General features: G+C 34.4%; 1 protein-coding gene across 4 annotated transcripts in view; it reads right to left on the reverse strand.

Moving 5' to 3' along the window:
* Positions 1-200: 200 nt before the first annotated feature.
* The window catches only part of CDK17 (cyclin dependent kinase 17), a 98,610-nt gene continuing 81,327 nt past the window's right edge, over positions 201-17,483 (reverse strand). For all 4 annotated transcript variants that reach the window (XM_068560483.1, XM_068560480.1, XM_068560481.1 and 1 more), the window contains 8 exons: positions 15,270-15,393; positions 10,673-10,793; positions 8,565-8,662; positions 7,955-8,060; positions 5,592-5,634; positions 4,440-4,530; positions 2,436-2,513; positions 201-1,903 (listed from right to left, as the gene is read on the reverse strand). In XM_068560483.1, coding sequence (XP_068416584.1) covers positions 1,866-1,903; positions 2,436-2,513; positions 4,440-4,530; positions 5,592-5,634; positions 7,955-8,060; positions 8,565-8,662; positions 10,673-10,793; positions 15,270-15,393 — 699 coding nt within the window. In that variant the 3' untranslated portion in view covers positions 201-1,865. The remainder of the gene's footprint in view (positions 1,904-2,435; positions 2,514-4,439; positions 4,531-5,591; positions 5,635-7,954; positions 8,061-8,564; positions 8,663-10,672; positions 10,794-15,269; positions 15,394-17,483) is intronic.

Here is a 17,483-nt window from a genome sequence, read left to right on the forward strand (position 1 = left end):
GGGATTGACATATATACACTAACATGTATAAAATAGATAACTAATAAGAACCTGTGTATAAAAATAGATAAAATTGAAAAAAAAGAGAAAATGATCCCATTCTGCACAGCCTTCTTACCCAAGAAAGAACTGTGACTCAACAAAACCACATTTTAACAACATGAAGATTTTGTTATTATAAATTTCAAAACAAAATGGAGGAATTTTCACATAATATTTATAACCTTCAAAGTACAATATTAATACATATCTGTCAGTTAGAAATAACAGCAGTTTGTTAGGCTACAGGGTTTAACATAAAACCAATTTACAAATGTGAAAAGCAGTAGTGGTCCAATGTTCACCATTACACATGAATCTGTTTCTTCCAGAAAATTTCTTAAAAAATTAAAATTTCAGTATTATGAAATATTAAAACAACACCCCAAACATGCCACAATCACTATTCACAAATAAAGTTAAAATGAAATATACAAAAATTCACTTAATACTGTTAAATAACAATAAACTACAAGATTTCCTGAACAGAAATGGCAGGACCCCTGAATGTTTTACAGTGAATGTCAGGAAAAGAATTAAGTTATGACTATTTTCATGATACATAAGCCCAAAATTTACATGACCATTTCAAAATATAGCAATTAAGATTTGCAGTTGGTAAGATGCACTAAACAAATAGTCCTTAAAAGTGAACACAAATGCTTAAAACACTGTTACCAACACCAAGGTGTATTTATGATGTTCAAAAAGATGCATAATTAAAACTGTAATATTTACTATCTCTGGTAAACAGATAATATCTATAATGCTTTAAAACAATCTTCCAAGTTCTCATTTCTCTCATTTGTATTTATCATGGCTCATTTCAAAGACATATTACAGCTTTCAACTGATTCCAAGTGAATGTTATTAAAACACACACATACACACAGCTCCCAAATGAAATAAAACTGTTCCCCAATGAAGTATCATCCATTCTAATAAAAGAATTGTATTTAAAACAAATAAACAAAACAAGACCTCTGATGTTTGACTGGACTTGTATGGTTTAGTTTTAACTAAATTAAAGCATGATGTAAAATAGGTAAGTGTATTAGTATACAAATATCCAATAATATGCAGTAAATATTTCTAAAATGAGGAAAAATAAAAATAAATAATTTTGGTGCTTTAATTTACTGGTATTTAATGCGAGATCCCCAAAATGCCAGGTATTCACTTGCTTGAATCAACTTCTGCATCACATGCTTTCCTAAACATAATGTGCTTATCAATTTCTTACTACTCTATTTGCCAATGTTCAATAAAAAAATTATATAGCATGAATGTAAGAGTGTTCAAGTTGGCTCACTTATTTTACTGTTAAGCAAAGCTGGATTTACATTCCAGGAAACACTGTACTTTAATTTTAAAAACAAACAAAGAAAAAATGCAGCAGTAAAACAATTTGTGAGGAGAAACAGATGCATTCACGTATAATAAAGCCACTGCAACTTCTTCAGGCATTCAACTGTTGTGTTAAATAAACAGACAGTAGTTATTTAGCAGCAATGATTCCGCAATAAATAATGCATTGTGTTTCTCAGTCCTGCACAAAAATTGCAGCTACAGTTACATCAATAGCTGTAACCTACTGGCTCTAATGGCAGAGAAGACCTTAAAACCAACTGTACAAAAAAATTGTCACACTGTGACAACAAATATAAAAACAATTTGTAGGTCTGAAATAAAAAGACTCCACTGTGAAGAGGACAGTGTAGACAAACGAAGATTCCAAGTCCACCAAAAGAAATAATTGCCTTCAGATCTGAGTCCTTGATTGATAAGAAAGGCTGGGGGCTGGGCTTGAAACCATGTTACCAGACTTAAAAGAGCATGCTCTGTCTTCTGTTCTTCCCATGTCCTAAAATATAAAGTCATTTTATGAGGCAGTTCAAGGTTCAGTTTTATCCCACATACAGTATTTGTTGACTCTATGAAGCTAATGTTCCCACCAGCAAAAGCTAATATTCCACGGTAAGAGTGATCGGCACTGTCTTAAATGACCCTTTTGTTGATGGGGTCAGTCTATAGCTTCTATGCTTCGAAGTGATGAACCTGATGACTAGGGAAGCACAAGATGTGTCTTCTGCCTCAGGTGCCAGGGATGGCGTGTGCAGTGATCAAGCCAGGCCACTTGTAAAAGGTCTTTGTGCCATCTGCAGCTTTCAGGATCCCTGATTTGACTGAGTCAGATTTCTCTCTGAAGAATTACTGAGCTGCCCACATCATACAGGAAAGTGAGTATGTGCAATGCTAAACATACACAGCTGTGGAATAATGCACTGTACATTGTTTTTTACATCAATAATTTTACCGATCAATTTATAAACCCAAAACTTGGTTCCACGCAAAATTTCATGATCGACACGTGAAATGGTTTATGACAAACACACCTGTCTCTGGATAAGAAGAATTTCGAAAACCCGGGTCCTTTTGCAACTGAATCTCTTTCAAACTGAATATTGATACACCTAAAATGCACAGACAAAAATTATCAGATGAAAGTCTATCATTAAAGCAAATATAACCCAACTATAGACAAAATATCTAAAAATGTATACTGATTCAACATGAAACATTTATACTACATTTACAAGGTTACAGCCCTGCTGAAATATTTTCCCTTTTGTCCCAATGTTTTGAGAAGAAAACCAAACCAAATAACCTCTCCCTCAGAACCTTTCTCCCCCAATTCTGCCTTAAATCAATGCTTTGAGTATGTGTTTCTCTAAGGAGAATGTACATTGTCTATTTCTAGGGCTTACTGAGGTTGGAAGACCTAATCAAAATGTTTTACTCGGTTTTATTCTCTCTGTTCTTTATCCGTCTCCTTATGATGGCGTGAAGGTCAAATCCTCAAACTATCTTCAGAATTTTAGAGAAAAACAAGAAATGGGTTTGTACACCTCACCCACACCTCAAACTATAAAACTTGGTATTAATAATGAAATGTAAATATCTTAAAAAACACTTGTAATTCATCCTTCTTATTTCCATCTCTGCCAGAGAGGTAGTCTTTCATTAAAATATATCCAATAGGAGCTTCCCTGGTGGCGCAGTGGTTAAGAATCCACCTGCCAATGCCAGGGACATAAGTTTGAGCCTTGGTCTGGGAAGATCCCACATGCCGCGGAGCAGCTAAGCCTATGTGTCACAACTACTGGGCCTGTGCTCTAGAGCCCTCGAGCCACAACTACTGAAGCCCTTGCACCTAGAGCCAGTGCTCTGCAACAAAAGAAGCCACCGCAACGAGAAGCCCACACACCACAACGAAGAGTAGCCCCCGCTCACCGCAACTAGAGAAAGCCCGTGCGCAGTAGAGAAGACCCAACGCGGCCAAAAATAAATAAATTAATTAAAATATGTAGATATCCAATAAGTTCTAAGTGAAAAGTCTTGAGGAGTCTTGATTCCAATTAGAAAACCTTTTAGTGAATCAACACTGTCTAGTAAATGAGAACAGGAAATTAATGAAAGCTTCTGGCTGTTCAGTTCCCAAATATTCTCTTAATTCCCCACTCACCTTGCTAATTTTTTTAAGTTTATTTTTGGCTGCATTGGGTCTTTGTTGCTGCGCGGAGGCTTTTCTCTAGTTGTGGTGAGCCAAGGCTACTCTTCGTTGCGTGCACGGGCTTCTCACTGTGGTGGCTTCTTTTGTTGTGGAGCATGGGCTCTAGGCACACAGGCTTCAGTAATTGTGGCACGCGGGCTCAGCTGCTCCGTGGCATGTGGGATCTTCCCAGACCAGGGCTCGAACCCGTGTCCCCTGCATTGGCAGGCGGATTCTTAACTACTGTGCCACCAGGGAAGTCCTCACCTTGTTAATTTTAAAGTAAAATATTGGGGTAATTTATAAGAAGCTTCTGAGTAAAATCAAGCAGTTACCTCAGGCATGAGGAATCAGCTATTTTAGTGACAATATGCTCACCACTGTCATGGGGATAAAGTCAGAGTGAACACAGTAAAGGAAAATCATCTTCACATCTTGAAAAAGAAATTTATTTCCACAAAAAAATCTTGTTTTGGTTGTGCTTCATTACTATTTGCTTGAAATCCATTTTTAACAACTCTGAATCAAAGCAATCCAGATTCGGCCTAGTGACAACGTCTATCATCAGATGGCATTTTCCAACTTAAGTCAAATAAGACTAATGACCCACATCTAAGTGCTACTGATTTCTTACAGAGTCGTGGCAATATGCTCAGTGTTAAAAGAAATAAATTAAAACAGGCAAGTAAGACATACACCTCCCTTCAAGGAATTCTGATCTAATTACAGAAAGACCAGAATTTTAGGCTTAAAAACCAACCATCTTCCTAAATCCCTAATTCACCCCAGTCTCCAAACCTGGATAAAAATAAAGGGGGTGGGGGACGCACTCTAGAATCTCTCTTACTTTCAGGTAAAGCATGTATCCTTGGTCCCAGACTTCGAAAGTACACATGTTTCATGGCCTCTTCTGCTGAAACCCTTTTCTTAGATTCATACTGTGAGAAACCAAAAAAACTGCTTCATTAATTTTTTTCTCTAAATACTGGAAAAAGCGTGTGCAAGGGGGAGGAGACACACATACACACAAATTAGCATTTAAGCATTTAGAGCTACCCTTATCTTGATTACTTAATACAGTGACTATTACTTTTAAGAACCAATTTGGAGCACTATGCTCTAATTTGAGTTACTACTGAGATTATGTAGCAATGATTATATCTCAGTTACAAATTTCCAAGATAAAGCTGGATCTTAACGAAAAATTTAGATTCCCTATATTTTCTGAAGTGATGAAAAAAAGCAAAATATCTGACCTTTCATGTTACTTTTCTTCATGAATACCAAAGGATTACTAGAAATATACCTAATACCTTTATGAAAGACATTATTAAATTACCTATTCAATACCCATTTCCCTTTTTTCCTTGACAAGATAATGTAGATTTGATTAAGGTATCCATGCTTCCAACTCTGACATATGACTCATGACTATTCTAAGTTTAGGCTAATTATGGCAATCTTGCTCCCCAATTCTCAGCCTCTCTTACAATTAATATTCTGGCCTTAGGAAGGTTTTGGAGACCTAGGAAGAAGTCCTTACAGAGGTTTTTGGAAAAGCCTTTGCTTTCCAGATACAAAAGGACTAATGCGACTGACACACTTGTATTCTCTCTCTTCTTCCTGCTCTGAGTGAAGATATGGATGGTACTTGGAGGTACAACAGCCTGTAAGGCAGTAAGTATAAGGAAAAGAAAGAGAACGTAAGAGAACAGGAATTGCAGAGAACATGGCCTTGACACAGTTGATCAGGGCCAGCAGCTAACTACCTCAGACTGTTCTAGGTTACAATGAGAGACCCAGACACATTAAGAGAAACCATAATTTGTTTTCACCTAAGCACATGTCTTAAGCATGCTAGATACTACCATAATCTTATTTAATTGTCATGACAAATATTTGAGGGAGGTATTACTGATCCCATTCTACAGATGAAGAAACTAAAGGCTCAGAGAAGTTAACAGACCATTTAACCATTATAAAATAAGATATAACTTACCTGAAGAAATTTTGTTATCAACTCGATTCCTTCAGAGTCTAACCTAAAAACAACGAAAGACAAGTAGCAATTTATTCTTTTTTAATCTTAGCTGATAGCAACTTTTCAAATAAAACTATTTTCCAAATGTTTTTATCTGTGAAATTCGAGTGCCCTAAAATAGCACACCTTGCTGCTTTCAGACTCAAATCTTTTATCCTTAGAAGATTTATCTTGCCACTTGTTTAAGAAGAAACCACAAATAACTGGGCATCAACTCAAATGTTCAATATTCAAGGGTTAGGTTATTGAAACTATAGAATTTTTAAAAATCACCATTTTGTCTCAAAACAAAATAACCTCTATTATTGAAAAAGCTTCAGTAAACTAGATCTGTTTTCATAGTGTTTCAGTGAAGGCAAGAGTACAAAAGCATCATTTTCCTATTATACGGTGAAAACAAACAGATTAAGTGACCCCAAAATATATCACTGTGGTTCAAGATAAACAGAGATGAATCATTCAACAAATTTTTACAGGGCGGTCGGCTGAGCATTGGGTACTACAAGCTATAAAATTCAATTTAAATATGCCTCAATAACTTTATAAAACTCATTAAAAAGGGATAAAAAACCAATTAGATAGTCAATAAAGACAGGTAATTACAAGGATGAAATTAATAAAATAGGGAGTAGAGGGTTTAGGGGTTATCTTAATGAGATAATCTCTTGATCAGAAATCACAAATTCTATCTTGCACTGACTTTCACTGGCAAAAGCACAATTACAGGAAAAAAAAAAAAAATCCCCCCCCCTTCCCCCCTAGTGCTTAGTCGGTACTGTGGATGCTGTGGCGTAGAGATTCTCCAGAGTCTTCTAATCCTTTGCAGTTTGCCATTCTGACAAATAACCAGAACTCCTTGGCCATAGACAAGCTAGGTGCTAAGGTCATAAAGAATCTGCTTTAAAGAGCTGCAACCTTTTACACTGGATATTACAACAAATATACATATGTATACATACATAAATGTTGTAATGTCCAGTGTAAAAAAATATATATATATGACAAAAATAGGATTTACGCTATTTGGGAGAGACACATACAAAAAGTCTAACACATTATTCTTCCTAAGAAAGTCTACTTAGCATGTTCTTAGTTGCTATAGTGACAAGAGCATCAATTCACATAAAAACTTTCAAAATATTTTTGGTACCAGAATGGTTTTACTATTCTTCCCTATCTTGAGAATAAATGGAACTAGAGTGAGTGTGTTATGTTGTGAGCTATGTGAAACAACGAAACAGATATTGGCCTTATTTGGTATCCTGGTGCCCTTTTCATTTTTATTTTTTCTTAAAGAAAGATGAAAAAATACAGTCCAAGGGGTTATTCTATGTTACTTATTGAAAATGTAATACATTCCATAAGTAAATATGTTGTGAAAAAAATTTTTTAAATAAATATTTATTTATTTTTGGCTGGGTTGGGTCTTCGTTGCTGCGCACAGGCTTTCTCTAGTTGCGGTGCACGGGCGTCTCATTGCAGTGGCTTCTCTTGTTGTGGAGCACGGGCTCTAGGCACGTGGGCTTCAGTAGTTGTGGCATGCAAGCTCAGTAGTTGTGGCTCACGGGCTCTAGAGCACAGGCTCAGTAGTTGTGGCGCATGGGCTTAGTTGCTCTGTGGCATGTGGGATCTTCCTGGACCAGGGCTCGAACCCATGTCCCCTGCATTGGCAGGCGGACTCCCAACCACTGCACCACCAGGGAAGTCCCCTGACTCAAATTGTAATGGGAGTCTTGGATGGATCTGAGGTAGGTCTGAAAAGAAACTTTAACTGGATGGCCAACATATAGGATATGAAGGGTCAGAAAGAGTTTATATATTCTTCAAATACAAATTGTCATTAACATTGACTGAAATGTTGATGGGTCATCTTGTGTAGGAGTCAAGATTTTACTTACAACACATTCTTAGGTTTTTCTAAGTAAACACATATAGAATAATTGTGTAGAAAGCAAAGCAAACTTCATCATGGTCTTCACAGTACTGAATAAGGCATTAATCAATGTCTTCTTTCTGGGAAATGGAACAATCTACGTAAGCCCTAGAATTCTATTATATATATTCTATATTCATTTTATTTACAGCTCAATTCTGTGGACTTACATACTTTGGTAATTCTTGCTCACTAAATTATAAAATTAGTATGACACACGAAGAAAGAAATTAAATTAAATCCTAAAATATTTAAGAACTGTGTATGTGTATCACATATTTTCCCCTGAATCCTTACTGTGGCTAATGCTTCAAGAGACTTAAAAAAAAAAAAAAAAAAAAAGTGGGTTCCCCCTCTTTCACTTAAAGAGGAAAAAAAAAAAAAATACCTGGGTGCATGGTTAATTAGAGGCTGTGGTTTATATTTTGGAAAGTTGTAGTTCTTGAACTCATCATTTGAAGAAACACCTGGCCAAGTTTCCTGACATGGAGTTCCTGAATTTAAAAAAATATATATTTATAAATATATAGATATTTTTATACAGGCAAATATATATAAATAGGGAGAACTAAGAAAGTGTCTTAAAGAACAATTTATATTTAGTAGATAATTTGATTATTTCAACTGAAACTAAAAAGACAGAAATAGTAAACATACAGACTTTTTTTTTTGGACTAAGCAATGATGCTATAAAAATGTTGTCTAACTGACACCTAAGCTAAAATATTTCTTAATAATGTGCTAAAAGTCAATTTTCAATAATATTTCTCTTCTCTGTTCTTCCATACAATCATTATTGCAAAGGTAGAACTTGGTAAATAAAAAGCAGAAGTTACCTAGAAGGATCTATCTTTATTGTAATTATGCTAATTATAATTCTTATAACAGCTATTTATGTTAGTCTCAGTATCAAATTTATAAATATATTTTTTAAAGATATAGTCTTATCTAGCTACTCAATTATACATAACAAATCACCGGGAAGAGAGTTCTGTTACCTAGCAGTCGGAAAATTAAGTGCAGTTCATCTTCCACAGTTGATCCTGGAAACAGAGGTCTTCCAGAAGCCATTTCAAAGAAAATGCAACCAACACCCCTACAAAATGTAGCATTAAAAAAAAAAAAAAAAGATGAGCAAACCATTTATTTATTATTAAGCACAAGAATCTTTTCCTTAAGGTTGCCTCTCTGGAGAATTTTGTACTAGCCTGCTAGAAAATCTGCAGAGATTTTTTTTCAGATCCGACTAAACTAATTTCTTAACATTTACCCTATTTGTCTCAACTTCCATACGGCCTTATCCATTTTCTCCACTTAAAATGTCCAGCCCTCCTCTGCATGATCCTTGAAGAACACCACTAACAATGGCTAATAGTGATATAAAGCTTACTATGTATTAGGTAGTGGTTAGCAGGGCTAGGGAGAAGCAAATATTTCAAGATGTTTTTATGCAGGAAGCAGAGACAGAACACATAGATGCAGGGTGAAGAGTGTGTGAGTGTGAGTGTGAGTGTGAGAGCGAGAGTGAGAGGGAGAGAGTTAAGAGAAGGAAGAGAACTGGATAGAGGCTCACTAAATAGATACTGTCTTCTAGGATCTGTGTGAATACATATGAGTTTAAGACAGTCCTTCTTTTAAAGGGCTCACAATCTAGCAATTATATATATAATTTAATTTTATATTTTAAAATGTTATATAGAAGATTAAATAATGGAGCCACTATGGAAAACAGTATGGTGGTTACTCAAAAAAAATGTAAAATAGAATTACCATATGATCCAGCAATTCTACTTCTAAGTATATAAAAGAATTGAAAGCAGTGACTCAAAGAGATATTTGTATCTACAACATGGGTGAACCTTGAAGACATTTATGCTAAGTAAAATAAACCAGTCACAAAAAAACAAATACAATACGATTTCACTCATGAGATACTTAGAAAAGTCAAATTCACAGACACAGAAAGGAGAATGGTGGAGGCAGAGGGCAATGGGGAGTTACTATTTAATAAGTACACAGCTTCAGTTTGCAAGATGGAAAAATTCTGTAGACTGATGGTGGTGACGCTTGCACAGCAATGTAAATGTACTTAATGCCAGAGAACTGTACACATAAAATGGTTAAAGTGGTAAATTTGGTTGTATATATTTTTCTACAATTTTTTTAAAAAGTTTAAAAAAGAAAGAAATGTTACATAATACAAAAATTAATTATATAAATGTTCAACCCAAGACAAAACAGAAGTATGTGATTTATCACTATACGAAGAGTGCAAGCAATAAGTATAACCACAGTTCAGAGGAAGGAATTACCACGGGAGGCTAGGTTATATTCAGGAAGGATTTATGAAAAACTATGTTTTGAAGGCCCTAGGCACAGGCCCCAGTTATAGAAAAAGAGCAGGCATTCCAGTTGGGTGAACTAGTATGAACACAAGAGCAAAGGTGGGAAAGCCCAGGCTATTTATGAAATATAGTGAGTAGTCACTTGGCTAAAAGGAAACGTTTGTGGAGAATAGTCTGAAATAAACTGAAAAAGGTAGTTTAGAGACATTTTATGGAGATCATTAAGTATCAGATTGAAGAATTGTACCTTATTCTATAGGTAATAAATGGGGAAGCAGCAAACATGTTTAAATAAAGGAGTGTCATGATCAAAGTGCTATGTGAGGAAGATGCCTACAGTATTTTTTCAATATTATTTTTAGATCAACTTAAAGCAAGTGGGTTTTGGTGAATATTAAATGATGATAAAAATAAATTTTGTTTTAAATTACTATGTACCAGACACTCTTCGAAGTGCTTTATATACATTAGCTCATTTGGTCTTAACATTATCCACAGAACAGCCTTTTAAAGTAGTTATTGTTACTATTCCCATTTCCTTAAATGAGGAAACTGAGGCACAGGCCAATAATTTCAATAAGGTTATTGTATAGCTATAAGTGGTTGAATTGGTATTTAAACCTAGTTGATCTTACTTGCCAGAACTCTTAATCGTTGCTTATATTTTGTCTCCTTAAAGCCAAATATCTATTGGTATGCCCTGTGTTAATGGCTACATTCTTTCAAAATTATAAATGGCAGTAACATCTGCATATATTTACCACATGTCAATCTGTGTTGAGTACTCTGAGGAACCGAGAAGCACATCAGGCGGCCGGTACCACAGTGTGACAACTTCATTTGAGTAGGTCTTTGTGGGAACTGACTTGGCTCTTGCTAGTCCTTCACAGGGAAAAGAAAACAATTAAGAAATAGCTAGAATGCATTTCCCAGTCCATATTCTCACCATGACTCCAGTCACAAGGATGCCTGAGATGGCTACTCTATGCCTTTTTGAGGCTTAACAAAATTAGGTTTATGAATTTTTTTTTGAGTGTGAGTGGTCTTGGGTCAGCAAATCCTATTATTTATTAAACTAAATAATAATAATTCCACATTCAGAGACCATGCTTACTTTTATGAGTGAATGCACCTGGTACAGTATCTGGGCTAATCTAAACTTAAGATACCCTCCTTCTATCCATGAATTATTATGCCAAAATTATTTCCTACTTGAATTTAAATTAATGCAAAACAGGCCAATGACATTAAGATAAACAATTTTACTTCTTAAAGCTATAGGCTTTTGTCACCTTTTAACCTGCTTCCAACTTACATTTGCTATATCAATTCTTACCAAAAACCATGAAGTTACTGGTTCATGATCCTGTTAAGTTTTATTGACAATTCCCTTGTAGAAGTTTATATTTAGAGAAAGTTTCCTTGGAATAAACTACAATGTCATTCTGTACTTTCTAAGTTTTAAGTTACATGGTTAATTTTAAAATAAGGTGAACCTCACTGTCTTTGGATATTATTAATTGCTATAGATGACGTAAAACACGAACCATTCCTTTGCCAATTTAATATGAAATTCACTGATTATCTAGAAATAAAGGCCAAGAGTTCACAACTTTATCTCTTGAGCCACTGGCGTAAGAGAGTTGCTTTTATTACCTCTACGCCTCCAAATTCTGATCACCTAAAGAAGTAACTTTAAAAGATATATGAAGAAATATAAATTTATTTTAACATACAGTTTATTTCAAACAACAAGGAATAATTAATTTTTAGGCTGTGATTTCTGTTGTGTGTAACTACTGTATCTGATTAAAATATTAAATAAGAAAAATGTAATAAAAGGATGATTCAATACTTTGTTAAACTGGATAAGGTCACCCAAATGAAGCCAGAAATTTAAAAAATTAGGCAGTACTCATACTATTTTCATTAAGTATAAGGGCTAAAGGATGCAACTGAAACAATGTTGACACTGTTTTATTACAGGTTTTACTCTACCCTCCCAACTTGGTAAAATAAATTCAACCAATTTTGGTAATTAGCAAATGGAAGCAGCTTTCTGATTTCTCTTGCTGATATAATACTGGGTTATATGGGGGAAAGGACAAGGCTGCAAGTTTGCTAATGCTATACATATAACATCAAAGCAATTGCAGCTATAGTTTCCTCAGTAACTTATATTCCACCTCCTGACAGAATTCTAAACTATGATGCTTGCTCAAACAGGCTTCTGATTCAGTTCACAATTAGATCTGCAATTTTGGCATGAAATGAAATACACAGTAATTTCTTCCAAACCAAATTAATTGTGATATGGTATTATTATATAAACCATTTTCTATTATTAATGAAAATGTCTATTTATATTAATACTTCCCTGATCACAGGAAAAGCAGGTCATAGAGATCAAGAACAATTTATTGTAAGATACTCAGTTATATGACTCTCCCTTACTTGTGTCCGAAGTATACTTACTATGAAACCAATACAAAAATAAATAACTAAAAGCAATAGAGACAAAGTTCATTGTACTATCTCATGGAATAATTAGATTTTCCTGTTGGCCTGTGGACAGATAAAATTTGCTTGGCTTGGTTTGTAGAGGTAAAAAGCAAAATTTAAAGGACTCATAGTATTCCCCCACCAAAAGTACATTTTTGATGGCTTTTGCCATTCTTTTTGCATATCTTATAACCAAGCAGGGTTTCTCCACCACTGTCATTCATTTGGGGATTAAGGAATAAGGAGCAGTAAATGCAGCCTGGCCAAAAAAATTTAAAAGAGGGGCAGGGAAAGAGAGAGAGAGAATAACAATTACTAGGAAAATAACATAAACTATGCCCTAGAGACTCTATGTAAGCATATGGAAATGACTTATAATTTCTCATTTAGACTCATGTGACCTACCCAATTCCTTTTAAATAGCAACCTACCTTTCAAACAAATGGAAAAGTGTTAAATGAATAAAAGTATGGGAATTTTCAGAACAAATTCACCACTTAATAACAGTGAATTTTTAATCTGTTACTAACAGAGTAATACTTGAAACACTAATGTTTATCACATTAATGAAATATTCCAAAAGTAAAACAACTATAATCACTTATGAAAAATGATAAATACTAACTATGAAAAACTGCATGGGCTTTTAAAAACTAACTTCTGTTACAGTACTCAAAATCTCAGAATGTGGAATATTAAAAAAACACAAAAAAACGAAGTTACTATATGGAGTTCCTTCAATATAAAAAAGTTTACTCCCTAGAAGCAAAAAACATGTAATTTTATTTCACCTTTCTAGTCCCTTATAACTGGATTAGCTAAAGAGAGACAGACAGACAGCTACTAATTAAATTATTAAGCACATAAATAAATACAAAGCATGGTGGCAGGGACTTCCCTGGTGGTGCAGTGGTTAAGAATCCGCCTGCCAATGCAGGGGACATGGGTTTGATCCCTGGTCCAGGAAGATCCCACATGCTCCGGAGCAACTAAGCCCATGCACCACAACTACTGAGCCTGTGCTCTAGGAGCCCGTGAGCCACAACTACTGAAGCCCATGCTCCTAGGGCCCGCGCTCTGCAACAAGAGAAGCCACCGCAATGAGAAGCCCGTGCGCCACAACCAAGAGTAGCCCCTGCTCGCTGCAACTAGAGAAAACCCGCGCAGCAATGAAGACCCAACGCAGTCAAATGAATGAATTAAATAAATAAATAAATAAATAAAACTATTTTTAAAAAAAAGCATGGTGGCAGGCATATTAAAGGAATCCCTTTCAGTAATGACATTTAAACTCTTTAGTCTCAGGACCCCTTTTAGGCTCTTAAAAATTATTGAGTATCCAAAGAGCTTTTATTTATGTAGATTATATTTACTGACATTCGCATATTAGAAAAACAGAAACATCTAAAACTTCTTCCTTAAAAACACCATTTATATGTTAACATGAGTATTTTTATGAAAAATATTTTTTCCAAAATAAAATAAAAATTAGTATGAATGGCCTTGTTTTACATTTTTGTAGTCTATTTTAATAGAAGACAGTTGGATTCTCATATCTACTTTTGCATTCAATCTATTGTGATGTTACTCTGACTGAAGTTATATATAAAGAGAATCAGGTTTCACACGGATGCGAAATTGGAAAGAAGAGCATTTTAATAGCCTTTCTGATAATTGTGCATATACTTTTTTGATACTACATCAAAATTAGAAAATATTTAGCTTCTTAAAGATTATATGGTAACTTGAAACTATATCAATCAACTTCTAATACTTTTGCTACATTAAAATTCACTGGTCTATCCTGCACTTTAAATGGATATTTTACCTATGCATGATTCTGTAATACCATGCATTGGTCATCTGGAAAATACTGGTTCTCTAGGCTATTCAGATATTACAAATGTTTACACATTTCTTTAGCATATCAAAAAAAAAATCATATTTGTTAACGTCACCACTGATCTCACCAGAAAAGTCTTCAAGTACTGGGAAGCTATCAAGTTCAAAATGGCAGATCCAAATTTCCAAAATCTAATTTTTGCTTGAAAACTCAAATTTTACTATGGTCAAGAAATACTTTCACAGTTGTTTTCCTTGAAATGATAGGCTCACTTCATTCATTTTTTAAGAAAGCATCTGCCAAATACCTAAGTCTGAGTAACCACAGTTTGTCTACTGGCCATTTTTTTCAAGTAAAAATGATACTTCTTAAAATAAAAAGGTGGTGGGGTGGCCTAGTTCAGTTTGCACTCATATAATTACACAAGCACTTTTCCTTGAAATAACCATAGTATTTCTGTGTGCAGCAAATGTGTTTTATGTGTATTTCCCATTTCATCACACAAAATACTAAAAAGACACCTACTCAAAAATGGAGATTTACTAAAATTTAATAAATTTTACTGCTTCATCTGATACCTCAAAAAGTGTTTTCCTACAAGTGTATAGTGGTGAAGAATACAATGGCTACTAAGTATAGTTTGATGCGAGTGCCTTGATTTATACTAAGGGTACCAGTAGCTTTATCCCTTCTTACTTTTGGATAATCAATGTAAATATTAACACAGTGAAGAGGGCAAGTAAACTTTTAGTATAATTTTGAGAATATATTATACTTTTGGAGATCCCCTGAAAGGGTCTCAGGACGCTTAGGGGGTCTATGGACCATACCTGAGAACCAATGCCTTTTAGCATTCACTAATATAACTCACCACCAAAATTTTCAAATATTTTATTCCATGAGCTACAGAGAACACTTCCAAACCCACATAAAAGCAATCATACAGTGTCAACGGTTGTTCTTTTAAACTTAAACACCTGGAACTATTTATAAATATCTCATACATTCCATACCAAAATCTGCTAGCTTTAATTCTCCTTTTTCATTAATGAGGAGGTTCTGTGGTTTTAAGTCTCGGTGTAACACCTTTCTTCTGTGGCAATATGCCAAACCACGTAGAATTTGGTATAAAAACAGCTACGGAAACAAAAAACAGAAATTAGTCTTACAGATAATAAGATATACTTTGGTGCAAGTTATGGTAAACAGAAAAGCAACTGGCCTAGAAGAGTAAGAGAAAAAAAAAAAGGAAACACATCCTTTTCCTTACATACCTGTTGTCTGAATTTTACAATTTATTATTCTATTTGAAGCATCTACCTATTTTTTTAGAGTGAACAAAGCGAAATGAAACTTTGTCTTCGTAGCAATAGTTCACTTGTTACTGAAAATGACTTTAAATAAATGTACCTCATAAATTTACAGGCCTACTAATTAGGCTTACAGTTTAATTATGAAATTCTGACAAAACAAACAACCTTCTACCATTACCCCACCCTACTCCCCTCCAAAAAACCTGATGTGGGACAACGTCTTTAAAATAAGGCAATGGAATTGGTGGTTTTATGAACATTCTGAGATGTCAAACAGAATGGTGTTGCATAGCTCTGGCAAATTATGTGCTATAAAAATAACCTAAAATAACCTAAACCGGCTTCTATCACCCACCTTCTGGGTACTTTACTTTCAGCACCTCCTACTCAGCCTTCAAAATCTGCTATGATTCAGAAGAGGGAATTGGCACTGTAGAGCTCTGAATGGCTCTTTGAGAAAAGCAATTCCTATAAGGCTAATGGGAGACTTTTTGTTGTGGATTTTGGTGGAAAAAAGAATATGAAACACAGGAGGTCTTTGATTCTTTGTGGTTAACAAAGAAGAGGATTCAGGACTGTACCCTTGGTTTTCTTGAAGGTGAAAAATAGCATTAGAACTTCAAGAATAAACCAAGGCAGCAGGTGAACAATGGGCCTGAAGAAATTCTAATTAGCAGAGTTTCTACACTCTACATATTCATGTGTTTTGAAAACTCTTTAATTACTACTTCCAAATAGTCCCGTTACTTTTTATGTTTGAAAAAATATAAGAGGCTAGTTAAACAGAGAATAAAATACTCTACAACTTAAGCCAGGAATGTAAACCTGGCTTAAGACATATAAACTTCTCAAATCTTTGTCAAATTATGATGATTAAGGACAATTTTCTTTCCAAATTACTGCTAATATGAAAGCAGGAAAATATAAAAGCCACAAACAAAAATAAACACAAATGAGATTCAGAACACCTTGCAAAACAAAATGTGAAATATGATGAAAACAATTCTCATAGAAAATATATGGAAAGAGACTTAAAGTCCTATTCTAAAATTCTTCCCAATGTGTTATCCATATGTTTTGAACTGTCTTTTACTAAAAGAAACTGGCTCTCCTTTATACCAAACTTAACTGTTTTTAAAAGTATATAAGTTTAAAGTTACTATCTACAGAGTTGGAACTGTCTCAAAAATACAGCTGGGACAGCCTATTTCCAGAACAGTTTCTCACAAACTGTTGACTAAGTTTGGATAAATAAATCTTTGCTAAATTTGGAGTATATCAGGTCAAAGAAACCTACTGTAAGAACACAACTGTATCAAAGGTTTTTATTTGATTTTACTTTTACTCTTGGGTTTCATCTGGCACTATTATACCAAACTTTTCTAGCATTACTTGCATCTTTAGATATTTTTCAGATAAGAAAACATATGTTACTTTTCCTCCTGACAGTACAGAATGGTATTTCCAGTCTAGTATTCATAATACCTATGCAGGTTCCTGGCCTTACTCATTAGATTAGTACCTTGAAAAGTCGTTTTATAATTAAATACCATTCTAAATACTTTAGGGGAGTTTGCCATGTAAAGGAGGCCCTTTGCAGAATGCACTAATCATTTTCATTGATCTTAAACATTTGGATTTTGATAAAATAGGCATGTTGTTTTCTTTTTAAGCAGAATATACCTGTAAATGTATTCTATATATATCTAAGAGAATCAATGTTATAATGTGAAAGGAAATTGTCAAAAGTTTTTGTTTTTGTTTTTGTTTTTTTGGAGCAGAGAAAGGTTTATTGCAGAGCCAAGCAGGGAGAATGGGTAGCTCACGCTCAAAAACCTCAAACTCCTCAAAAGTACTTTTTAAAACTTTTAAAATGAAGTAGTTCTATAAAAAGGTCTGATTCTAAGAAATACT

This window comes from Eschrichtius robustus, chromosome 13 (assembly GCF_028021215.1).
Source record: "Eschrichtius robustus isolate mEscRob2 chromosome 13, mEscRob2.pri, whole genome shotgun sequence".
NCBI classification, from domain to species: domain Eukaryota; kingdom Metazoa; phylum Chordata; class Mammalia; order Artiodactyla; family Eschrichtiidae; genus Eschrichtius; species Eschrichtius robustus.